Source organism: Pongo pygmaeus, chromosome 11, assembly GCF_028885625.2.
Source record: "Pongo pygmaeus isolate AG05252 chromosome 11, NHGRI_mPonPyg2-v2.0_pri, whole genome shotgun sequence".
In the NCBI taxonomy this organism is placed as follows: domain Eukaryota; kingdom Metazoa; phylum Chordata; class Mammalia; order Primates; family Hominidae; genus Pongo; species Pongo pygmaeus.
This window is the reverse complement of record NC_072384.2, coordinates 110,005,577-110,033,517: the sequence shown is the minus strand read 5'-3', so window position 1 is coordinate 110,033,517 and position 27,941 is coordinate 110,005,577. Positions and strand designations below refer to the sequence as shown.

Here is a 27,941-nt window from a genome sequence, read left to right as displayed (position 1 = left end):
ATGCTAAAGTAACTACTCTCACTTCTGTTCTTTCCTGTATCTTGCCTAGGAAATTTGCATTATTTAAACATATCTCCTTAAATATCCAACTGTAGATCAGTCTGCTTAGCATTTGGATTCTTGTATAACTCAATGAGCACTTGGCTTCTGATGTGGTGCAGACATTACATCTCAGGCCTGTGTGGTGGTTGCTAAATTTGCTAATCACTATTTATTTACTTATATTGAGAAATCAATTTAAAATTTCATGACTCTCAATAATAAGAACAAAATCTATAGTATCTATCTGTACAGTTTTTATTTATATAAGATTTTAAGAAGACAAAATTATAGCATTAATTTGCAAATATACTGTATTTTTAGGACAGTAACTTATTTTTGGCAACCAAGTGCTGACAACTAGAAATAAGTCTGAAATCATAAGGATACTAAAATAACATTTTGTAGAGAGAATACATTTAATCTTTCAAGCACATTATTTACTGATTGTTCCATGGAAGATGTTTCTGGATGGATGCTCAGAACTTTCTCAGCCACAATGCTTTTTATATCATGGGATAGCAGAAGCCTAAAATAACGTTTGATATTCTTAGTTCAACTCGGCACGATTTCGCAGCTGAGCAGATAATTGTCCAAGATCTGGCCTACAACACTGACTGAATCATAGCCCTGGCTTGTCACATGTCCTAGCCATTCATATTTCTCTCAGTGGATTTCTGGGGCTGTAAACTCCCCATGTATGCAAGTTACTTCTAAAACTCCTGATATGTTCAGTAGGGTACTTTCATGATCAATAAATGAAAATGGGATATGCTCCTCTCTGCTTTTCAACATTTATTTTCTGGGAGGTACAGCAGACTATAGTATAAAACTAAAGAATTTCAAGCTGAGAGTAAAGGCAATACTCATTGGATGTTTTAACCTTTTGCAGATTCTGGCCACCACTTTCTTGTCATTGTTCTTTGTAAAAGTGCCAAAATTTAAAAACAGTCCAGAGCCTTGCTTCAGATCTATAGCATTTAAAAAAATGGTAAATGGTATTTTCTATTCTGAAAACTTTCACTCTAATCAGGAAACAACAAAAAGAACAACACAAATTTTGAAAGCTCTAGTGGAAAAAGTAGCTTCTTTGTAGTATTTGTCTGGCCTGGGACCAAGGCAACTTCAAAAAGAGTGTCTGGCAAAGTCCAATCTTCTCTTGGTACTGTAAGCTGTCTGTACTCCAAGTCTCTGTTTAAGACCTATCAGCCTAAAGTCCATCTACATTACAAGCTCTAGAGATATGCCAGGGAAGCTATGCTTTATGGGGACCAGGGAGGGCTAAGCCAAACAGGGCACTTGATTCTAATGATAATGATAGAAGACATTAGATTCTCATTCCTTATGGTGTTGTGTATGGCAGGTGCATCTGGATCACTCCCAATGGAGATGGAAGACATAATAATTTTAAATAAATAAATAATAAATGGAATATTTATTTTTAAGCTTTTTTTTCTTAAAGGAAATTAGTATAGTAGCTTGTAACAAATAACTCTCATTTGAAGATAATTTACTTCCGTAGTCTCACAGTAAGAACCTTGATAAGAAACAGCTTTAGGGATGTAGTGCAAACGTGATTGCAGAATTTAGATTTGGATTTGCATTCTGGATAAGCCACTTCTCCAGACATAAACCATAACATTTTGGGCAAAGGAGTGGAAATGAATATTATCTATCTCTGTGGGTTGCTGGGAGGATTAAATGAGAAGATATCTGTGAAAATGCCAAGCACAATGTCTGACTCCATACATCTTAGCATCTGTGTCTTCAGTGTACTCAGACAAGTCGTCAGGTACCTCTGTTCTTTCCCCTCATTTAGCACATCAAAGTTGGAGTTGAGAGATATATGAAAAATTAAATTTATTTCACAACAGTTAGTTTGCTGTTTGAGGTCAGGATTGAATGCATGCATCCTTTTACTAGAAGTGGGCATGCTTCTGGGGACTCTGCTTTTGCCACAGAATATTCTATTTCATTTAATCATGTGTTATGCTTAAAACAGGGTAACCTTATACACCTTGGACTTTTGCATAGTTTTCTGCATAATTATAATCTTCAAAAATAAAGCTTACCTGGTTTCAATGAAGGAATAAAGTTTCCCTAGTTTGCTTTCATTGAAACTTTTTCTTTTAAATAAAGCATTTGAAAATCTACACTGGGCTAATGTAAGGTTTGCCATAAAACCCAACCTTGGTATGCCAGCCTCCTTTGGAGACTGCATCTTGTGGAATGTTAGCGATTCGGTACTTTTTGCTTGTTGTGGCATCACAGCATATGGTTGATGGCTGCTGGCCGCACTTACATTGTTCTCCACCATTTCCAAGCCCTTTCCATTCTGCCAGCTTTTGACTGAGGACTTCTCAGTCTGCTGACTGTTACTGCTGCCCCAGAATGACATAAAGAGAAAACTACTTTCAGATGAGCGATGATTAGGTCACCACATCCATGACACAGGAAAACACCACCCTAGAATTCTGGAGCAAACCTAAAAGGGCAGAAAGAATCCTGGTTCTGCGTTCAGATTATTCCATACCTTCACAGCCTTCCAAATTCTAATAGCTCAGTCCAAATGACAACTATTATGATTAGGCCAAAAAGAAAAAGGAGGTTAATTTGAAAACATCATAATCAGTACAGTTTTGGTTTACTGTACCGTAGATCCTTTTCTAAGTGTGCAGCTTGTTTCATTTTTTTCATCAAAATCCCTTGTAAATGTTTTCTAGAATAAGCACATATCCTGGGAATTACTAATATTACATTAATTATAATAAATATTCATAAATGATAGTAATTAACATCTTAAATTATTTTTAGTGGAAGCTTTCATGCTTCCCCTTTGGGAAAGAACAGCTTTAAAAAGTTTGATAATTAATAAAAAGAAAATGTATCCTCAAAATCGCTGAATTAATCTAACAAAAGAGCTTTCTTCCATTTGTATAAAAGGATCAGACTGCAGCAGTCACTATACCCTCAGATTAAAGTTGCTTTGAGGGTATCAAGGAGGGTAAATAATCCCCCAGATAAGGCAAAAAAATCCACTTGCTCCCTTTGCACCTGACCTGCTATAAGCAATATATTGATGGAATTTGGGCTGAGTATTTACAAACTACTTGGTCTGAAAAATTAAACAGTGCAATCCTGTCTTGTGACTTGTCACTAATTTATTTTCTGACAAAACTAAACTTAAAAAATACTTGTATATTACTTAAGTGTGGCTTAACATAAAAAAGAAGCAGTAGTTTGTCTAGACCACAAATCTTTTACTATTTAAGGTGAGAATATTATCTGGTCTTTATAGAGATAGAGTTTATAAAATATATACATCTGTTTTTCTTAAAACTCAAAAAATGGTTATACTTTTAAAATCAAATAATCAGAACTTCAGATAGTTCAATACTTAAAAAGTTAAAAATACAAGTTTGGCTTGAAAATAACTTTGAATTACTTTCAATAAGAGGTTAGTTGGTATTTTCCTTGAATATCTTGAAACAGCTTGAAGAAAGTAATTCCAAAATATTAGGGAACTCTGGAAAGTTGACACCTAAGTTACCAAAATGTGAAGGTGATTCTACATTTTATTTATTTATGTTTTCATTATATCCATCATATTACCCTACAGGAAGCAGGCTGGGTGAATTCCCAGATGGATGGGAGGACTCTGCTTCTTCCCTTTCTGTTCCAAATCCCATATAGAGTAAGAAGATTAAATGACTTGACCTCAAGCCGACTTTTGGAGTAAACCTACTCTGTCAACATCATATCCCTCTCTGGGTTAAGAGGATTCTCTGATGCTTGAAAAGCTTTAAGTAGGAGCTTAAAAACATTTTCCATGGCCTGAAGGAGGTACAAGGGTCATGTCAGGCTTCCCGCTGCATTCAGAGTGAAATCTAGGCCACTGACCCCAGCTGACCACTGCTTACTCTCACACTCCTCCACTGCTCTACTCTTTCTCACTACCGATCAGTCACGGACTCCCTTCAGTTCCTGGGTCACTTCATCTTCTTGGGCACCTGAGTGCCCTTGTGCTTTTTTCTATCTTTGTTTGGCCAACACTTCCTCCTCATGCTTCTGGTCTCAGCCACTTAGCCATCCCCTCACCACCCAATAAAATAAGGTTTCTCTTGTAATATTTTAAAGCTCCCTACTCTTTTCCTCTTCAATGCTAATCCAATTTGAAATTATTGGTAAGCTTATTTATTGGATTTCTGTTCTCCACTAGGTAGTGTACTATTTATTTATTTATTTTGAGACGGAGTCTCACTATGTCACCAGGCTAGAGTGTAATGGCACCATCTTGGCTCGCTGCAACCTCCACCTTCTGGGTTCAAGTGATTCTCCTGCCTCAGCCTCCCGAGTAGCTCGGATTATAGGTGTGCGCCACCATGCCTGGCTAATTTTTGTATTTTTAGTAGAGACAGGGTTTCACCATGTTGGCCAGGCTGATCTTGAACTCCTGACTTCAAGTGATCCGCCCGCCTCGGCCTCCCAAAGTGCTGGGATTACTGGCTATAGTGTACTCTTTAAAAGCAGGGATCATGTCTGTTTTGTTCACTAGAATATACTCAGAATTTGAAGAGTACCTGGAACATTGTAGGGCTCAATAAATATGTGCCCAGTGAATGGATAAACATAAGGTCAAAAGGAACTTTTCAAACCTATAAATTAAAAGATTAAATCACATTAACTAATAACAGTGGCTGCTATGCACTGATTATTATCCCCAAAGTTTCTTTTATTCCTCAGAAAAATTTAGTTTGTTTATTATTTCAGGCAGTAAATTGGAAAAAAAAGGGCTCAATTTAAGAAAGAAAAACCTTGCTAAAATAAATTTAGGTTTATAAATCTGTGACAAAATAAAATTATATTAGAGGTGATAATATATGGTTCACTAATTCAAATTTTTGTATTTAGGAAATCAAAGAATACTTTAAATGAACCTAATTACAAATGATAAAAAGACAAGTCTTTTAAAATAAATGTTCTTCAGTCTTTAACACAGTAAAAAGGAAAAATAAATGAATAAATGAATAAAATAAACACTTTTAAAATTCTGGTTTTAATATATGAAAACTAAGTAATGTTGAAACAACAATGGAGCCCTAGTTCTTCTCTGCCTTTTCCTGTGACTCTCAAACAATAAACAAAGGTTAACTGGTCTAAGTCGGAGAACCAGTAATGGTTTCCTTTTAAGTAGTGCCTTTCATCTCAGATTCTGAATGAAAATTCTTCAAAGGCATCTTTCTGTTTTATCAATGAGAACTGAAAAGCTAACATGACATTCCATGTTGAGTAAGTTCATAAAAAGATCCATGGACAATAACAGGTCTCAACAGGAAAGAGTCATAAGCTCAGCTTCCAGTTCAATGCTCTCAATATCAGATTCATTCATTAACTTCTTCATTTATTCATTAATATTTATTAAATTTGCTATGAGTCAGGCCCTGGGGAAGGTCTTGGCAATATAACAGTGAGCAAAACAGAGATAATTCCTGACACTTTCATAAGGAAGTGTTGATTTCATCGATAAATCTGACCCCTACTATTATGGAGATTACATTTATATTTATTTTAATTTTTGTTCAGTCACTTACAAGGTACAATTGTATCTTCCCTGTTAAAAGCATTCTAAAGTGAATGGGTTCTCTACAGTTATTTTGGCAACTGAACACAAAATTCTTTTCCTTAATCAAGCAGATTTCTTTTATATTTACCAAATTCCTCTACTTTTGCTTTTATAAAAATAAGGGATTATTTATTTAAAGTATTTGTTTCTTCTTCATTATTTGAAACAGATAGCTCCAAAGCTTGGTCACATACTAACCAATACCAAAGTCCAGAGCTTATTGATTGAAGTTTATTGTTCACCTTTATCAGAAGACAAACCCTGAAAAGTCCAATAGGCCTTACCTTCCTCCACTGTGACAGTCTGTTCTGAGGCAGGTGATGGGGGTGGAGAAGGAGGCAGATTAGCTGTTTCTTCAGCTGCTAAAGATCAAACAATGGAAAAATGAGATGCAATAATTAATCCTTTTAGGCTGGTAGATGTGTAGGAAGTTCTGTCATTTGTAAAAAGACCTCTCTATAAAATTCAGAAAAAGATTCAATAGTAAGCCACATTTGGTTTATTTTTAGGCCCATTACCTGATTCATGCATTTTTGAAAACCTAAAAAATAAGACAAGCATTTGATATTTTCAAAAAAATGATTTTATCATCCCTAGAAAAACAGATTAGAGATGCCTGCTAAAATTCCATCATTAATCTCATTAATGTGTCTACCTGTTCAATTAATAAAATATTTCATTTTGGCCCTAATTTACCATATGAAAACACACACAGGCAGGCAGGCGTTTTTAGTCTGGATTCAGCTACTGACTGAAAAAACTATTAGAACTCCCTATTGTTCAACTGCTCAATCTGGAAACATGTGTTATCCTGATCACTCATAGTTATTTTAGGGAACATATTTTTTAAACAACCTTTTGTTCACTGAGTCTAATTTCAAAACCCATCTTCTGTATGTATTCTCAGAAATAGAAAAATAAGCTTTCATAGCCTGAGTGAACTTTCAGACAAAAACCACGTGCTGAGTAAACTTCTGGTCTTAGCAATCAATACACATGAAGAGGAATCAGAGAAAAAGGTTCTAAAAGATGTAATTCATTTACAGTTAATGTAAGTTTTATTTTTCAAGACACTTACATGATTTGTGATCCCCTCATATGACAGTAAGAAATTTCAAAAGGAAATATTTCTCATTTAAAGCCAGTGGTTAAATCTATTTTAAATATTAGGGGAGTTTCAGCTTCATAAAATAGTTATTAGAGGCAGCTTTGGGATCACAGGTGACTTTTTAGTTCCTTACCCTATGGGCTTCTGAAAGGCGTATTTTAAGATTTCAAGTTTTAAAAAATTGAGTTTTCTTTTCTTTCAAGGAATAAAAGTGAACAATAAACTGAAGGTTAATGTTTTAGATTAGATAATTCTTTCTCTATGTGTTTTAAGAGAAAAATAGTCCTTAATAATTAAAAAAACCCATAGTACTGAAAATACTGAGTGTATTCTAAATTACTATTCTGGGAGGGCAGATTATTTTTATTACTTACTTTTTAATAGATAATTAAAGGAATACTGATAAAAAATCAAATATCATGGATATACTAGACTGTAAGAGAGGGAAATGGATATGTACTATTTTTAGGCCTTTAAAACCATACCTTTCTATGACTCATGTGTATATACCTGTGAAATAAATATATATATTGAATTTAAGAGAGTCTCCTTTCCTGTATCTCTTTGTGTATATACATCCATCTCTCTATCTATCTATCTGCCTATCTATCTATCTATCTATCTATCTATCTATCTATCTACGAGTAGGGGCAGCAAGGCTTTGGCTGAGAGTGTTTCCTTTGGCAAGCGTGTGTCAAATGACTTGCCTGGCCTGGAGGGCATTTATCTTGTTACTAAGGGAAGAGAGCAGCACTCTCTCAGTGCCCTTAGATGAACCAAGTGAAGTTCAGTACTTCATATAAGATACAAAGTCACTCACAATTATAACAAAGCTCTGGCTATAGGTTTTGTGTAGTCAGTTCAGGAAGACCCAAACAAGACTACAATATAATAATTCACCAAAACCTGTAAAGGGAAATAATCATCTCTTATGAAAGTTTTAGTATATTATCCTCACGGGTGGAGGTCATGAAATAATGCATTGGCTTTATTTTAATAATAACTATTTCTAGTGGTCTGGAAAATGAAAAAATTAAGGGCCACTTAGGGAAAAGTCTAACTGTAATCTCACCACCCTAACTAAAGACTATGCAAACACTACAACAAACCAGTGGAAAAAGATGAAAATAGGTCCTAGTGCATACCCAGTCAAGGTGTCTGATGAATGTTACATGTAAGGATGAAGTACAAGATATGGCCTATCTTTTGAACATGAAGACTTTATCCTGTGATCAGGGTGCAACAGACACAGTCCTTGACCTGAGAATTTTCTCATTTACCTAAAGGCAGAGCTGCAGTCTGGTCTTTATGTTGAGCTTCTTTCTCTTGTTCACCTTTCAGGACTGCTACGGCCTCAGCAGTGACTACTTGAACTATCCTTGCAGACACCTCCTCTGTAATAAACAGTAACAAAATAAAATATAATGATGAGAAGTCTGAGAAAGCAAAGAGGAAAAGTAACCAAACAGTATAGTGGATTAGAATTTCATTTTCTTCCCCCTAAAAAGTACAACATAATTTTTTAATTGCAGAGAAAACATAAATACATATATACAAAAAAGAAGAAGAAAGAAGTTGGTATTCTAGGAGCTAAGCTAAGCAAGCAAAATGAGCACAGAACTGAGAAAAAATACTTACATAGTATTTGAACATTTTTTTGGCTTCAACAACAGAAATTTATTTTCAGCTCTGAAGTCTATGACATCTCTGTTATAGAATGAATGTTTGTATCCCCTGCCCCCAAAGTCATATGTTGAAGTCCTAACCTCCAATGTGAAGGTAATTGGTACTTTATTTTGTAAAAGCTGTTTACAAAAATAGAAACAATTTAATTTCTTTATACCTAGTAAAACAAATTCAAGGATAGAAGAGAGGATTCACTTTGAATTTAACTTAAATTTGTTTTATAGTTTTCTTATACTATTCTAAAAATGTAATTTATATAAGCTTGTGTGCTTGATTTGCAGAAATACCATTATTTAAAATCTGAAAATCTATTTATGGTTAAATAGCATTATCCAGGATCAGTGAAAATAAGATAAATTATAAAGAATCTGGAAAGATGAAGTTTTAATGAAATACATGGCAATGATATGTCAGATGGTCTCTTTCTAAAGAACTAGTATTTTTCTAGATAGTTGATATTTTAAACATCTTTAAAGCCATATGACATAAAATCATCTCAGTTTCATTTTTTTTAAAAGAAGGGCTCAAAATTAAAATGATCGGTCTGTGAGATGCCAAATAACTAGTTTTTAGCATCCCTGACTATTATAATATTCTTTCTCCTAAGCAGAACAATGGAAGAAATAACAAACACATAATCACAAAACTTTCTAACAGTCGTGAGTGAATGACTAACAGAAATATATCAACTCTTTTAGTGGTATGAATGAAGGAAACATACTCACTCTCAGACCTGCTCAGCTATCTGTCTATCTAAAATACATTATTGTAATTCCATTCCTGATTATAGCTGGAAGCTATGCAACAAGCGATTAGCCACAATTGAGCAACATCTATCTGTCTGTCTGTCTGTCTATCTATCTATCTATCTATCTAATCTATCATCTATCTACCTACTTATCTGCCTGCCTACCTACCTATATATCTCATAGACCATGTTAGATATTGTGATAGTTTACCTTTAGAAGATGACTATTTTATTTCTAAGAGATAATACTATCTTATTAGCGTATTTGTTTTAGTGTTGGAATAGAATTTTTCACAGTTACACCAGTTAAATAAATAACATTAACCATCATCAAAGCATTATGAGGAAGATTATCTGCTATGCTACTCAGTGAAGAGGGCAGTAGAGAAGGAAGGGCTGTTTGTTTTCATAAAGCCAGGCTGCTGGGTGGGGTTTCTCTTAACATTCTCTGAAAGGCTAGGCTCCTAAAGTGTTGTATTTTTTTAATGGGAAAGAGTACACAAAAAGGGCTACAGAAAATTAAATTAGCTGTAAAGATAGTGCTTAGACGTCTAAATTGTTTAATAATGTTACAAAAAGAATTATTTTAGGTTTTGAGAATTGCCACTTACATATATTAATTTTTAATGCAATTAAAATATTTAAAAATCAGTAGAGTGAGGTAGCTTCTTCTAGCACCCCAGTGATTTATGGAAAAATTGAGTGTAATAAAGAGGTGGAACAATCATGGCAGAAATTGGGATATATATATATATATATATGACCTTTGTGTCTTCTGGATCATTCTTGCATCTTTCTATTAGCACGTATGCAAATTGTAGTATCTTCCTCTGGCATTTAGTACATCTCACATGGAATTGTGCTAGTTCACATGGCTTATCTCCCACACTATGTAAAGTTTCCCAAGTCAAGGACTCTCTTCTGTCATTGTCACAATTCTAACTTTTAAGTTCAGGGTTACATGTGCAGCTTTGTTACAGAGATAAACTTGTGTCATGGGGACTTGTTGTACAGATTATTTTATCACCCAGGTATTAAGCCTAGTGCCCATTAGTTATTTTTCCTGATCCTCTCCCTCTTCCAATCCCCCACCTTCCAATAGGCCCCAGTGTGTGTTGTTCCCCTTGAAGTTGATGTGTCCATGTGTTCTCATCATTTAGCTCCCACTTATAAGTGAGAACATGCAATATTTGGTTTTCTGTTCCTGTATTAGCTGCTAATAATAATGGCTCCATCCATGCTCTGGCAAAATACATGATCTTGTTCTTTATTATGGCTGCATAGTATTCCACAGTGTATATGTACCACATTTTCTTTATCCAGTCTATCACTGATGGGCATTTAGGTTGATACTATGTCTTTGCTATTGTGAATAGTGTCGCAATGTACAATTCTTGAAGCTTCTCTTATGGAGCTTTACTCAGATTGGATGCTTAACAGAATTTTTTTTGACAGAATAGAAAATTAATATGAAAGGTTTTGTTCATAATATTTACAAAAATTCAGAAATAATTCATGCTTGTTACTACATTTAGTAACCTTAAAACCTCAAATTATCTTATTTACTCAATTATTAAGTATTTGATATATATATCAAAACAGTATTTCTTAAATGGGGGTCCTGCATTCTTGTTTAACTATTGATAAATATTTTTAGGGTCTGAGAGTGTTTTATATGTATTCATTTTTTTAGATTGGGAAGATAATCCAAAATAAATAAGTATCCATTGGTTGTATGAGCAAATTATAACTGAGCAACTCTATATTATTTCAGTATTTTTCTTTGGGATTGTATTTTAGGATACAGTTTTGATACCATGGAGAATTATCTTAAGTGTTGAGAGCTAATAAGAAAGGAGAGGTGGATTTAATACATAAAGGATGTATTCATTCAAGTGTAGCCCAAATAACATTGTGGTACACTGTATAAATAGACTTTGAAAATAGTTGAAACAGAGACAAAAGGAGAAGTATTACTTGTCTTCAGTTCAGTATAGAAATGTCCAACTTAAACAAAGGCACTATATCAGCAAGTACTAATCGTGAGTGATAATTTAGTTTCAACAAGGCAGTATCATTTATTGTAGATGGGAAGCAGCAGAGAGTTTGAATTTTACTGGTTTTGTTGTTCCGGAGAAAATGAATTTATAAGTGTGTTTATGTCCCATAATGGAATTAGAACTCATGAATAAGTTAATTTTATTTTTGTATATGTTTAACCAAAAGTTGTAAAAAAAATTAATCCAAGGGAGAATTGGTAAATTTTTTCTTCTTTGAAGGAATTTAAGAGAATTTGAGAAATATTATTTTAGCATAGTCAAACAAGTTATTGGCTTAATTGACATATTATCTTTAAGATTTTTTAGAGAATAATATTGTTAAACTTTTTCAAATAGGGCATGACACATTTTATAATATAGAGTTCACAGTGAATTTAGGAAAACAGGAGCCTAAGATTGTTCTGGGAATTTCAGTTGGTCCAATTAATTTAAAATCTTCCTCTAAGTAAGGGCTGTCATCAGCAGAGACAGAAAAGCATTCTTAAGGAAGGAAGAGATGGGCTTCTCTCATTGGAAGCCTCATCAGCAGATCTACTGGGTGAGCTTCATCCTTATAGCATGGCTCCTGGGACAGGAGCAAATTCAGTCAGAGTTTGTGTAAAGTTCAGGGCAGATTAATGGTAAATGTTCCAAACAAACTTAGAAGACAAGGAAAGACAGTCACAAAATCATACCTATAAAAATATAAATGTAATGATTATGATGTGTGTAATTATATATGTAATTTCTTCACTGATTCTACATTTGTCTATTAAATACCTCATCCATCCATCCATCCATTCATCCATCCATCCATCTAGTCTTTCTATATATTTAGGGGATTACTGATTGCTGTTTTTTTACAGCACACATCAGAGGGAATCTCACAGACTTTAATTCAGGAAAATGTGGGTACAAATTCCAGCATTGCTACTTTCTAGTTATTTCATACTATGAAATGTACTCAGTCTCATTTTGCTTCGATGCCTTATCCATAAAATGGAAATAATTTTAGTACCTGTCTCAGAGGTTGTTGTGGGGACTCAATTACATAATTATATAACAGGCCTGACACATAATTATATAACAGGCCTGGAATACAAATAAAATAAAAACTTCTAGATAGTCCTTCACCAGCGCATCTTTATTTTCTCCTAGTCATGTATTTTTCTGAGTCTACTTTAATATTTCCACTTTAAAGAAAGAGCAACAGTGATATGCACTAAAGGTCAGCCCAACTAGGCTATTGTTATTATAACCATCTGAAAATATAGTTAATCCAATATCACTGATGTTGATGGCTATGTTAATGGACAAGGGAAGTATTTTTTTTCCAAGGCAAAGATATGAGAGAAGTAAATATTGTCTTTGTTATTTATTTTCTGGCTTCACACCCAGCTTCCTGGATGCATAGGTCCTGGGCTACCATCTGCTCAAGATTCTGTCCAGCAAGTCCCAATTCAGGACTGTCTATTCTAGACAGTGCTCTAAAAGGTATGATAATCCTGTCTAATTCTGAAGACAATTGGTGACATGAAAAATTCTCTTTGAAGTAAGAGATTAGACTACATTTTAATTTTTCATTGCTTACTTTTCCTACCTTCTATTCCTTTTTACACTTTCTATTCTTTTTTTCTTGCTTTTTCTTCCAAACATATGTGTAAAGTTATAACCAGGACTTAGTTGTTAGAAGATTAAAGATTAATCTAGATTACACATAAATTGGGGAATTATTATCCATTATATGTAATTGAAAGGTAACACTGATCTTCATAGCTGAAAACATTAAACATAAAACTGCTTATTGTAATCTGATATTCTGAAAGGCTCAATTATCTTTCTTTAGAACTTATAAAATGTTCTGGCACTGGACATTTTTTAGTTTATGTTAGAAATTATCTTAGTTAATAAATGTATACAATATGTTTTTCTATTCTTTCTCTTGTGAATGTTCCATTCTGTCTTTTGTGAATGAATGTCAGGGTTTTGATGTAATTAACAGTAGTTTTTGCATTGCAGGAAGACCCTTACATTGGTATTTGAATATTAATTTGTTATTATTTTATCAGTAGTATCAATATGATAATGAGACAATTTCTATAAGTAATAAAAAATATTATAACATGCCTGTAAAGTCATGTCATGGCTATGCATGAGTGACAACTTGGATCTGCTCACAAATCAATTAGAGGGAAAACATTAAAAAGGAACCTTTCTAAATAAAATTCATCTCATAATTTCTAAAAATGCTATTGGTTAAAGGCTGATAAGAATAAAGGATTTAAATATTTAATCCAGGCAACAGAGCAACAGATGATAGCAGATCATCACTATCCAGGTAAACATCTGAAGATAAAAAGTGAAATCTGTCTTGAAAACTTTTCCTGGGAAACAAAGATGGGGTCAGTATTTAGAAAAGAGAATCAAAGCAGCCCTCTGGAAACAAATAATATCTTTTCTGGATATTAAGGAAAAACATTGGTGGAAACACATACAGAAGATTAATATGTATGAGAAACTAATTGAGAAATGCTGTCATCCACAAAAAACTACTTGAAGAAACCCAAACGGTATCATGCTAAGCTACTTACATCTCACCTAACTAATGAATAAACATCACACTGTTATACAACGTTATTAAGCAACCTTGTGTAACAAGTTGTTAAAGTAGGCACTTTCATTTCTTGTTGATGTTATTTAATATACACATTTACACATTGTCCAGATGGGAAAACTGGCAAAATAATGGATAAAGATATGCTTGTCCCATTTAGACATTGTTATGATTTACATCAGTATTTTATATAAAAGTAGGTTCTAGTGTCAGAAAACCTGGGATCAAATTCCATCTCCATCTCTTACCAGCCAAAAGACCTTGGTTAAGTAACAATGTCTCTAACCTTCAGATTCCACATCTGTAAAGTGGGAATAAGAGTAATATTCATCTTTTGGTGTGTTGTGACAATTAAATAAAATAATATAAATCAAGTGCTTATTTAAATTAGGTACCACTGTTTTAATCACTCTTGATGTTCTGTTATCATTGAAATCTATGAACATCATTTGATTGACAAAATGTAGGTAAGATCTGAAAGTTTTTGTCAGACACTGAGATGATTCTGTCATTTTTCCCAATGAGTACCTCCTTGCTTAAACGTTGGGTCACTGCTGGGACCCTAACAGACAATATATCAGGCTCCTGCCACTTATTATTTAAACTAAAAGGTACATAAGGTAAATTTTGCTCTACTGTCATATCATACTACTCAGCATTTATAGCCATTGTGACCCTCTGGTTTTTTCCCTAATGCTGATTCATGCTGCACCACTGCCATGCTCTTCTGATCACACTATTTGTCACAACAAAAATTTTAAGACAACCTCAGGCTTTGCTTTAAGTACATTTTAAAGTTATTGTGTTATATTTATCTATCAATATTGCTTGGTTGATTAATAATAAGAGCAATGGAGATGAAACTTTTTCAATGATCCTGGAAGTTTCAACTTGTTTCTGAGTGATATATAACATTGTTGGTGGACCCATAAGTTTGATTTTGAATTCGTACCCTGTGGTTTTTCAGCAGGACCAGCTATGATTACTTGAACGTGCAAAGGTTCACCAATTAGACTGTGAACAAAAAAATCCAAGCACCTTGGCATATGCTTGAGAACATATTTTTGTTGATTTCTTTCAGGTTGTTAGAGAAAAGTAAGAGACAGTGCCTGTAAATTCAACCATATGGAATATAAAAGCCTGTAAATGTTTTAAGAATCTTTGGTATAATAATGTTGTGTTCAAAGAAAACGACAAATAAGTTTACCGTACGCTTGTGGAAGAAGGAAAACAAAACAATTTTAGACAGAATGCTCCTGTCAAGAAAAGGTTTTTCTCAGTAGGGTACAGAATGGTTTCCTAGGAAACCAATGCTAATTGCTGCTGCTGATGGAAACTAATCAACAAGGAAAGCACTGTGTAGTTTGAAGCACTCTGCTAAACAAAGACCCTAGACGAATTCATAAAAATAGGGAAAGAAGAAAAGTTCTTTGCTTCTACTCCTTGTTCAATTTGGAGAGTAAATGGTTCCTCTGAAACTATTTCCTGTAATCAACTGATGATGAAGGAAATTAAAAGAGCAAATTGTTGGGTTTTTATTTGTTTGTTTCCCTGGCACCTTTGCATTAATTAGAGGCCAGCATTGGCATGTCTCACCCTAGACAGACCTTTATTAATCTCAGGGGTCACACTGGCCAACATTGCAGCTACAGATCTTTGCCCATCAGCTTTTTTTTCCCAGATATTTCTTCTAAAGATTTAGTGATTAAACCAAGGATCAATTTCGTTTATGGGGAAAAATGCATTTGAGGCGAAGTTAGTTAATGAAGACAAATGCATTTAAGGTAAAAGAATTATGATGGCACATAATTCGGCTCTGATGGGTACTTAAATTTAAGAGAATTTATTTTGCACCTGCTATAGACAATGGAGCTATTCTTAGTCACTAGGGGGGATACAAAGATGAGTAAGATATGGTATTCCTACATTTAAATTGTGTTTAAAGGGGGGCAATCTTGTTGAAGGACATGTTTTATTTTTCTTCTTCAAGATTTACTAGTAGGTGCCACAAATTTTGACTGATCCCGCCACAGTCACTCATGGTCCTCTTCTGAAATGGATTTACAAATTGGTAGACTAGGATTGTGAGTACAGTGTATAATCATAGGAGAATTTTCCCTCTCTTGCTCTTTTTTTTCCTCTACCTCCACGTACATGCTCAAACCCACAATCTTGTTTAGATTATACCTTAATGTACTCAAATGAAGTCTTTAGAGTTTAATAGAACTGGCCTAGCATTTAAATTTGGTCAAGGAGGAAAATGTAGTAAATTAATACTATTATCAGTGAAAGGACACCACAGGTTAAAAACACTACATTATGGAGTCAAGGGTAATTAGAAAAGCACAGATCAGAGATAGAACCTACTGGAAAACTTTGCTTCTAATTTTAAGTTCCCAGCTGAAAGTAGGGAAACAGAAAACACATTTAAGCAGAAGAAATATGGTAAGCCAATACTGTTACAATTTAGCTTTATATTTATCATGTTCTACTTAAAGTTTTCTGCTGCTGGTGGTTTTGGGGGTGTCCAATGGAGTCATGTATTGCATGTTTATGTTGTTTGTAGCCCATATATTACACATTTACTAACTAACTAAGGTTGTAATATTTTATCAATCTTAACTTGAGAAACAGAAGTTTCTAGAGAGGTTTGCTCCCCTGAAATTTTCAAATTGTTTTAACACCGATAAATTGAATCCAATCATTAAGGCACTGAGGGAATTGACCGTACTTTTGGAACTTTGAAATGTTCTGTTTTGCATCTCATCTAAACTGTTACAATTGTACTACTCTTTGTAGATGTGGGGAAATTGGATTATATTATCTTCTTCATTAAGTCTTAAAATACATCACATTGCTAAAGGAATGTAGCAGGATACATTTTAAATATTAGTGGGAAAATAAAATATCAATAAAACAAAGAGACCTTGAATAAATCCACCCCGAGAGAGTAACTGTGAGATAAACAAAATATAAAATATAGTGTGTTTGTGGAAAAGCAATTGTGTGTGTGTGTATGTGTGCTTATGCACATGTTAGTAGTCATGCACATAGAGGTCTGTCCCTGCTTTTAAAGTCTCATCTGTACATGGATACCTCACAGGTCTTGGGCACAAGGAGCAAGGCTAGGGTTTCTTATGGAGAAATCAATGCTTCTATAGCTGCAAAACAGGAATGCCAATGCTGGCCTGAGACAGAGGATATGATGGAAAAAAAATTCTACATTCTAAAAAGATGTCATTGGAATAAACTTTTGAAATTAAGTTCTCTATATACCAAGAATAGTCTTTACTAGTTACCTCTGTAAACACAGATCTTTCTTCTAGGAGAAACTATATTTATTACAGTAAAATGGTAAAGATCAGCAGCTTAGCTAACTTTTGTTTGATCCTTCTCTCTCATCCCCAACATAACTTAGAAATCTTTGGAGGCCTTGTGACCTAGATGCATATGGAATTTAGGAACCATGTGATGGGAAAAATCACTTTGTTCAAAATACATCATAAGGTACACTCAATGGTCACATGGAAAAACCAACATGACTTCTGCATAATTAGATTTCACTTAAACCTCCTTCCCGTCCTATAACGTTTCTAAGAATTCGCAAATAGCAGCAATCATCAACCTTATCTGCTTTCTTCTTAGCAAGTTTCTCATTACCTATTAATGTTGTAAATAAGTGATTGTTCATTTTCTATACCTGTATATTTTATATCATTATAGCTACAAAAGTATTGTCCGCAAAGATTCTCTTTACACCAGCACCTGAAACGACTTGGCAGACTTTAAAAGTCAATATTAAATAGACATGGTTGTTCTTTGTAATTTTCAAATCATAACTGAATATAAAATCAGATAATCATGTTTCAGTAATCTTATGGGAGGAGGTACAGTGAAATCAATTACACTATGAACTTCTGAAAACTGAAATACCTACTTAAGAAAAAGCAAAAGAAAGTAAAGTAAATTTGAACCATCCTACTATTCTTTCTTTAATAATGCTGTAAAATAAAAGCTCAGCCACAACCCAAGAGAAGGGGAGCACCTTCACTGGAAAAAATCTAAATATGTAAAATTGATGATAGTTAAAATACTTTTTGCCAGACCTGTAAGTATCAAAATCAACAGACTTTGCAAATCTTCTTTTTACAGCAAGAAGTGTAAGGTCAATGTCATATTTGTATTTTGATGCCATTATGACAGTAAAAAGCAAAGACTTTAATAGAATTTTAAAATTTCTTCATGCCAAAAATATTCTAGAATAAAGATGTTTTCTTTTAGATTCTGTATTGATAAATGCATCCCATGGAAAATATTATTAAATACATTTTTCAATTTTATTTCTTCATTATGTAAGACAAATAAAAAACAAATAATAATTTCAAATGCACCTTGAGAAATTTGCAAATAGCATACAAATCTTTAGAAAATATCTCTGGGATGTTTGTTGAAATAAAATTTTACGTTGATGATTTTGCTTCAATGTTGTTTATTCATGTCAATTTCTATAGCTGCATCTCTCCACTGTATTGTTTCTCAATGATACCAAGCACACCTCTAGAAATACCTTCAAAGCATGAATTCCATCTCTATTATACCTATACTTGCCAAAGAACTCACTCTTTACTTGAAGACAATGAAGTTTTATATCAGAATAGAAATGATATCTAGAAGCATAAAACTGTAACTTGTTATTGTAATAGCTCTGGTTGTCCTATTGTAGGAGCCCAGCAGAAAGAGAAAGGTAGATAAAATTTGATGGAGTGGTAGAGTTGAAAAAAATGTAAGAACAGGATGCTATCCAGGTAGGTAGCCTGATATAGGGCAAGGAAATTAAGCTTTGTAATGGGATTTATGGCGGGATTTTAGGCATATGAGCATATGACTGCTGACTTGAAGAAAATGAAGAGATGGGATTGGGGAAGCAGATAGAAAAGTGCTGAAGTCATGTTTCATTTACTTTCTAATTCTGCATAGGGCCGGTCCTAGGTAGGTAGATATTACTATACCCATACAACATACTTGGTCTACAAAGACAGAGCTTCATTTGGAATGAGAATCACAATCTTATGGAATAGATATGTGGGGCTTGCTGAGGATATGGAAAATCAGATTTCATTAAAAGGCCCTGAAATTTTCAGGAAAATATTACAATGAAAATTCAATTTACTATGATAATATATGAAAAATATATTATTTTCTTCCCAACATATAAGGAAAATTTCTAAATCGGGACTTGTACCTTTGTTTTTCAAAATGAAATTACAATTTCAGTATTTCATGTACAGAAGCCCTGATCATGAAGCAGTTGAACAATTCTTGCTTCTAAGAATATGCCTAAAAATAGCTTGGTTTCTCAGATTCCTTTCCTTTCCCTTTGCTAGTTTATCAGTCATTTTTCTCCCAACTTTTACAGAGACCACCCCCTCCAAAAATATTTTATGTGAGTTTGTAGTTTGGGTTTGTTTTCTTTAAAAAAAACTGTAAAAGTAAAAACTCCTATGAAACCAGAGAACTTTGTTGTTTTTGCTCTTTTTCTTGGACAGTTCTGAAATGCACACATGAAACAAAGAGGCAGGAATGACATGATCTGAAAACAACTAGAAGGTGATCAAAAGCTATAGGAAGAGAAGTATGGTTTTAATACAACCATTATGTTAATTAAAGTGTCTTACCTGAAATTTTATAGCATAAAATATAAGAAATACCTCAACATTTTAAATAGAGTTTAGAGTGTCCAAAATACTCTTTAAAAAGCAAATTTCATATTTTCATTTTCCCACAGAACTGGTAAAGAAAACCACTTTCTATTTACATACTGTAGTTTTTCCACATTCAGTTGTATCAAGGAACACAGGCAAAAGTTGAAACTTGCCATTATTCAAGCCTCAGGAGACTCAAGCATTTCTAGTTAGAATTGAAGAAATGCTCGATATTATAAAATTTACTTCAAAAATAAGTATAATTTGGGGGAGTTTTTTTTCTTTACATCAAAAAATTAAATTCAAACTTATCTAGTAATTCCATCATAAGATGATAAATTGTCAGCTAGAGTAATTTAAGTTCACCCTTAAAGAGTGAAATCCAACTAGAAAGGAAACCTGTGTCACCAAAATAGCCAACTCCTTGAGCAGTATTTTTGATGTTGTATTAGGATTATATGAGCAAGTTAAATGTGGTCTGCAGAGCATTTCATAACACATTTTTCTTCAGGATGGCAGATGAGAGAAGGGAACTACTGTTATCCCAACTGAATGAACTTCCTTTCTCATTATCCTCTTGTTATTCCTCTACTGTTATCCTCTACTGTTATCCCAACTGAATGAACTTCCTCTCTTAAAATGTGACTTTTGTTAAGTGGCTACTATATTTGCTTCAAACTCAATCATTTGCTTCTTTTCTTATAGCAATCAGGATTTATAAAGAATTAGATGAGAACTGGCCTGGAGAAAATAAATATCTTACATGCATTGTGATCTACACCAAGTTAGTGCAATATTTGGAGAAAAAGCCACTTTCCCCAGGTCAGCATTTGTGTTCCAGTAAAGCTCGAAGGAAAGCAAGTTTATTCCAATTTTTTTAATGCTTTAGTCACAAATCTCTATTTTTCAAGCTGATGAGAAAAACAACCAAAGCCAATTTTTAAAGAAAGACATAAATAAACATGAGCTGAAGATGCAAAATGCAACAAGGAGAAAAAGTATCCAGTGAATTGATTTATTTTTTTAAAGTGGTTATAGAAGTAAGTTGATAATTATTACTACTACTATTAGTTTCCTCCTTGGAGAAGAATTTCACTAAACACTGAAATACTTAATGATTAGATTTAGAAAATGTAAATAGGAGCATTTTCATTCAAATATGTCAAAGGAAAAGAAAATTATGGATCACAGGAAGCTTTTTATTAAGTGAAAAATGAAAACTAAAATGAAACTAAGAAATTATATTTAACTGAAATCACAATATTTTCCTAAAGTTAATGTATAAATTTCCTAATTTGATATGAAAATGTTTTTTACTATCTAAGAACTCATTTGCAAATAATTTTATACATTCAAAGATGAAGTAGAGAAAATAAAGGGCATTGGTGACATTTGGTCTTCAAAAATAGGATACATAGTATTTTTCCAAGACAATACTGGTATACTCCTTTAAAGGAGGCACATATTAAATCCATGACTTAGAACATCCAAATGCTTTAAGATTTAGATTGCCCATTTGTCAGAAATGAGATTTACTTGAGCTCCTGACCTAGAACAGTGCAGCAATCCTTATTTATAGCCAGAGGATCAAAAAAGACATGCATTATACAGTTCCATTTACAGAATATTTCAGTGGCATTTTCAACCTAAGCCAATTATTACACTGGCCTCAATTCTGCAGACATGAACATGAAAAATTTTTCTGTATCTATGTATTTCTTAACCATTAGATTATCTTTTAGAAAGTTCATTTATCTGGACCTTTCATATTATTTTCAGCTCAGTAATTTTCATCATCAAGAAAATATCTCCAATTCGATATCTTACTGCTATCATCAGCCAAAGATATATTTTCTTTACTCCCAACTCTCACTCCCAATTTCAGAACAAGTCAAGTCTTCCACCATATACTTTCACTACAGTATTTTGGAGTTCCTACCTAATTTCTTTCTGTTCTAACCAACAGTTCTAAAGTCCTTACTTTGAATCTAGACTGTTTTCAGTTTCTTGATTACCTCTTCATTCTCAGTTTTCCTTTCTTTTTTCTTATTATTTATTTATTTTTTTCGAGACAGAGTCTCGCTCTGTCACCAGGCTGGAGGGCAGGGGCGTGATCTCAGCTCACTGCAACCTCCACCTCCTGGGTTCAAGCGATTCTCCTCCCTCAGCCTCCTGAGTAACTGGGACTACAGGCACGCACCACCAAGCCTAGCTAATTTTTGTATTTTTAGTAGAGATGGGGGTTTCACAGTGTTGGCCAGGATGGTCTCGATCTCCTGACCTCGTGATCTGCCTGTCTGCCTCGGCCTCCCAAAGTGCTGGGATAGAGGCGTGAGCCATGGTTTTCCTTTCCAATATAGTCTTTCCTGCAAATTTATTGTTCACAATGTAGTATAAATTTTGTAGACCATTTTGTTTATGTGATTTCCATTCTCACAACTATATATGGATACTCTCTCTTCTTTGTTTTTTTTGTTTGTTTGTTTGAGACAGGGTCTCACTCTGTTGCCCAGGCTGGAGTGCAGTGGCGTGATCTGGCTCACTGTAACCTCCACCTCCTGGATTTAAGCAATTCTTGGACTTCAGCCTCCCAGATAGCTGGTATTACAGGCATGTGCCACCATGCCCAGCTAATTTTTGTATTTTTAGTAGAGACAGGGTTTCACTATGTTGGCCAGGCTGGTCTTGAACTCCTGACCTCAAGTGATCCGCCTGCCTTGGCCTCCCAAAGTGCTGGGATTACAGGCATAAGCCACCACATCCAGCCCTCTCTTCTTTATATTAATTCAAAAAATATGTATTAGCACATACATATTATAGAAAATAAGCACTGTGTTATATACAAAAAGGAAAAGAAAGATGAATGAAGTACAGGTTCTACCCCAAAGCGTTTCCAACCTACTGACTGGAATAAAAACAAATAACAAGTAACCTCAGTAAAATGGTTGCTATGATCAATTGTATTAGCAAGATATAAACATGGTACTTGGGGGTGTTCAGAAGAGGAAGACTCATCTGAGAGAATAAAATGAACAACAGCTCTTTATCTTTAATGGTAGACTTCCGAGAACATTTGCTGTAGGGTGGTACCCTTCCAAAATGTTTTTCCTATGACTTGTTGCACAATACTGCATGGGAATGAAAACACCACAATGTAAACTTGCCCATTTACATTCGGCAAATGTAACGTGTCACAAAAGAGAAAATTTTAGACCAATCAGAGGATTGATCATTCATGCTGGAGATGCTTTGCAAGAATCAGGGGTGCTCATATGCCAGCATCACTTTGACCTGTGTTTACAAATTAAAAATATGGATTTTCAGGATGCTTAAACCAAATCATATGTATTTAGGATGATTTTTCTCTGAATCTTGATTCCTCCTTTCTTATCTATTTTTGTCTAATGCCTTCTTGCGTATCCCTGAAATCGACTGTATTTTACTCTCATTTCTGTGTTCTAATAACCACCCAGCATTTGCAAAAATTGTTAAAAGCATTGTTAAAAGTTGCATGACAACCTATGACATATGTTTTCCCCTTCCTTTGCTCATCAGCTTGGCTGGTTTTTGAACTGTATTTTCTATGAGTGTTGCTGAATGGTGACTCATTCAGTGAGATGAGCTACACAGTGAGCCGGCAGGACACGGTTTAGTGTCCTTTTCCCCCAGGACTCACGATGCCAGGTCAGATAATGCTGAAGCTACCAGGTCTGCAATGCAGCACCAGTTGTTCTGTTCATCCTCTCCTCATATGATTTCCAGACTCCCCTGACAATCAAAGCACGTGCTTTATGTAATGTACTGGGGAGCAGTGAAGTGTGAGGGAATGAGAGGAAGAGAAAAAGGCTTGACACACTGAAGCAGAGTCAGTTTATCTCAATAGCTTGGAGGGGAAAAAAGAGGAGTGATAACTGCTGGGTACTCTCCAGTCTACTTAATAACCTCCCAACCGCAATAAAATCAAACCCAATTCTAAACCGCAAGGCAGCATTTGGCATACAATGGCAAATATTTTTCTCAGACATACACAAGTAATATAATCAAAGAATATATATATGTGTATATATATATCTCACACTTAAAAACACATTATTGCTTGATAAGAAATATAGTCTCATATATTTGAGTAATTTATTTGTTCAAAAGTATTAGATTTTTTATCTTATCTTTTTTTTCTTTTTCTCTTTTGTGAGGAGAAAATACTTCGAAATATAACAAAGGACAGATAAAGGCCATGCATAATCCTAACCAAAACAAAGGCTTAGACGTCCAAAAATGAATCTAGAAGACTCACTCCCATTACTTATTACTTTCATCTGTTCGCTAAAAATAAAAAAAGAATTTAAGAATTGTTTTTAATTTTTATCCAAATGGAGGTTTTTTTAAATCTCAAAAAAATTGAAAAACATTAAAAGAAAAATATGACAAAACGTGACAGCATATTAGAGGAGAGCAAACTTAACAAGATCTTGGAAAATACAGGATGAGAGAAAGGTCAAGTAAAAATTACAATGATAATTAAATTATATTTGCACTTAAAAACAAACTAGAAAGAATAATTTTCACAAATAGGTCTGAACTGTCATTGGCAAAAATCTGTTTCATTAAGATTCAAATTCAACAAAATAATTTTTAAAATGTCAGTGGACCAAAACGTCTGAGAAAATACTTTTTGCGTTTGTGATGTAGTTCTGACATTTAGCACAAAGCGAGACAAGAAACGAGACTGATTTCCACAGTGCATGGGAGGAATTTTCTTGAGGAACACACACAGAAGTATATGTGAATGCAATTAACCTCAGTTTTTAAATATCCTATTATATTGTGTTAGATAGAGCCTTGCTCTTCACAACTTGAAGTGTTTGTAGGCAATTAAAATTCCAAGGAATAAAATCATACCTCAATTTGTTGAGTCATAGGGTTTAATGAAAACAAGTCTTGAGAAACCAAGTTTTCCTCATATATTGATTAAGAATTACCGTCTTAAGAAAATCTCATCCTACCTTAAGACTGGACTAAAGAGCAAAGACAGATTTTTATGGGACAAACTACCTTATAACTGTACAATGAAACAAAACTTTATCTGATGTTGGTTTTTTTCCTCTAATTTGTAAAATATCAAAAGCTGTGGCTGGCAATACCTGCTATATACAACCTCATATTGTATCAAGAATAAAAGACACAATTCTTTATTATAATATCCATATAAGCTAGCCCTAAATTAGGTTCAAATCCTATTCATCAACAAGCCAAGCCAAATATTATGATTGAAGCTAATCCCCACAACCAGCTTCACCTAGTAGAGAGACCACATAGGACAAAGCAAACGTGACAATACAAACCTCGTGGAACTGCCTTTTCTATCAATCCTTGTCTTTCTCACTCTTTCTAGCCCCGGATGCCTAACCTTTAGAAGGAAAACACTGAAAAGATCCCCATTTTCTGTCCTCATCCATCGGTGCCACCAGGCCCAGATGCTTCGCAGTGAGGCTGTGTGGTTTTCTGCAGATCCACCCTTGAATGCTAAATATCTCTGCTCTGCACACTCCTCTCTCTGCGGAGCTCAGGGAAATGGCAGCCAGAGCAATGAGTGGTTGGCATGGCAACTAGGAAAGGAAAAGCTGCAACCTCTCGCATTGTTAGGCGAGCTTGTTTATTTGCTTGGGGGGTTTGTGTGGATGGCTTTAGTCATTTTGCAGGAGAAATGGCTCAGTGCTATTTTGCTCTGCATAAATTAATATCGTATTACATAGAATAGGCCATATTTTAAATGGGATGCTGACTCCTATTAGTAAATCGCGAATCTAGAAATGGAGGCAGGGGAGAAAGAGCGAGGTGAGAAAAGGTAGATTTGAATCTTCTGAGACTGAAAAGCAGAACAGAGAGAAAAGCTTTATTAAAGGCATATTCAGCTTTTTGCATGTGAAAGCTGCCAAACTTTTCCTTCATGTGTTTTCAAACTTAATAATTGCAGCAACAGGCCGGGTGCAGTGGCTTACGCCTGTAATCCAGCACTTTGGGAGGCCGAGGCGGGTGGATCACGAGGTCAGGAGATCAAGACCATCCTGGATAACACAGTGAAACCCTGTCTCTACTAAAAAAAAAAAAAAAAACAAAAAATTAGCCGGGCGCGGTGGCGGGCGCCTGTAGTCCCAGTTACTCGGGAGGCTGAGGCAGAATGGTGTGAATCTGGGAGGCGGAGCTTGCAGTGAGCCAAGATCGCGCCACTGCACTCCAGCCTGGGCGACAGAGCGAGACTCAGTCTCAAAAAAATAAAAATAAAAATAAAAAAAAATAATAATTGCAACAGGCTGGGCGCGGTGGCTCACGCCTGTAATCCCAGCACTTTAGGAGGCAGAGGCGGGCGGATCACGAGGTCAGGAGATCGAGACCATCCTGGCTAACACGGTGAAACCCCGTCTCTACTAAAAAATACAAAAAAAATTAGCCGGGCGTGGTGGCGGGTGCCTGTAGTCCCAGCTATTGGGAGGCTGAGGCAGGAGAATGGCGTGAACCCGGGAGGCGGAGCTTGCAGTGGGCCGAGATCGCGCCACTGCACTCCAGCCTGGGCGACAGAGCTAGACTCCGTCTTAAAAAAAAAAAAAAAAAAAAAAAAAAAAAAAAAAAATTGCAGCAACAATAAATGTATATAACTGGGTGTTGGTCACTTGGCTGCTGGAGTTACGTGGACGTGATAGTGTAGGGCCAGATTTTAGAAGACATAGTTCCCATGGTGAGCTCCCTGAAAAAGTGACAACGCAAAGCCTGGAAAAGCTTTTCCATTCCTGCCTCTTTGGCAGCGGGTACGTCTGGATAGCATGCCTGGAAATGATGGGGAGACACAGGAATCCTGTTAAATTGTGGGGATTATAGTGAGGAATTGCCTTTTAATCTTTACATTTATCCAAGGCGATTGCTGATACTGGCCTTTGATCGTCACGTAGGCACTTTCTACTGTGAGCAGCATTTTTTTTTTTCTTTTGAGACGGAGTCTCGCTCTGTCGCCCAGGCTGGAGTGCAGTGGCGCCATCTCGGCTCACTGCAAGCTCCGCCTCCTGGGTTCACGCCATTCTCCTACCTCAGCCTCCTAAGTAGCTGGGACTACACGCGCCCGCCACCACGCCCAGCTAATTTTTTGTATTTTCAGTAGAGACGGGGTTTCACAGTGTTAGCCAGGATAGTCCCAATCTCCTGACCTCGTGAGCCGCCCACCTTGGCTCCCAAAGTGCTGGGATTACAGGCGTGAGCCACCGCGCCGGGCCTGTGATCAGCATTTTTTTTTTTTTACTAGTCTTCACAGCACTGTACTTCAAGATAGTCAAAAATCACCAAAGCCTGATTTTAAATACTTTAAAAGTGTTTTAGTATCAATAAACATCTCAAAATTGCCTCCCCTTTTTGTCTACTCAGATTGAAAACTAGGAATAAAGTTATGATATCATATCACTTAAAATTACATGAATGTGGCAGTTCTGGAATAGAAGAATTGTCTGCTTTGCCTGTAATTGATAACTGCTGCAACTAACTGCTGTTCTGAATGTGGCAGATGGGGATGGTGGAAAGAGCACTGGTCTGTAGGGCAAGAGACTTGCATTCTGGTAGTAGTCATATGATCTACTGTGAAAAGTCATCTCACTGGTCCCTTCCAGCTTTCAATCACATCATCCACAACTGTGATAGAAAAGTAGCTGATTTCACCACTATTTTCTAATAAAGAACAAATCCTGACATTTGCAAAATTAATCCTGAGAGCAAGAAAAAAATACGCTCATCTAAAAAAGTCTTGAAAGCTTTCACAATGAGTAGCATATTTATAAAGCCAAGTAAATTATAAACTATAGAAAAAAAAATCCATACCACTTCTTGAGGATAGGACAGTTGAGAAGAGAGTTGCATAAAGTTCCTGAACACTGTGTTCACAATTCACCTGTCTCACTTTCTTACTGAGTAATAATGGGCAAGTTGCTCAGCCATTCTGTGCCTTAGTCTTCTTATTTGTAAAAAGAAGACACTAATGACAGATACACTCATGGAAATTGCAAAAGGATGAAATGAGATAAAAGATATGAGGGTGCTTTATAAACTGAAGAGCATTATGGCAGCTTGCAATTCTATACACATTTCTAAGCTGTAGTTTTATATATATTTCTATAATAGTTTTGTAAGCAATCCTTGAGGGATGAATAGAAATTAGAAAATTTTTTCCTCTCAGCCGGGCGCAGTGGCTCACACCTGTAATCCCAGCACTTTGGGAGGTCGAGGTGGACAGATCACCTGAGGTCAGGAGTTCGAGACCAGCCTGGCCAACATGGTGAAACCCTGTCTCTACTAAAAACACAAAAATTAGCCAGGCCTGGTGGCAGGCGCCTGTAATCTCAGCTA

General features: G+C 35.1%; 1 protein-coding gene across 50 annotated transcripts in view; it reads right to left on the bottom strand.

Moving 5' to 3' along the window:
- The window catches only part of MAP2 (microtubule associated protein 2), a 308,002-nt gene that overhangs the window by 47,427 nt on the left and 232,634 nt on the right, over positions 1-27,941 (bottom strand). For 41 of the 50 annotated variants that reach the window (XM_063647868.1, XM_063647903.1, XM_054478052.2 and 38 more), the window contains 2 exons: positions 8,051-8,164; positions 5,947-6,024 (listed from right to left, as the gene is read on the bottom strand). In XM_063647868.1, the coding sequence (XP_063503938.1) occupies positions 5,947-6,024; positions 8,051-8,164 (192 nt within the window). The remainder of the gene's footprint in view (positions 1-5,946; positions 6,025-8,050; positions 8,165-27,941) is intronic. The other 9 variants (XM_063647870.1, XM_063647869.1, XM_063647883.1 and 6 more) reach the window with 1 other exon arrangement.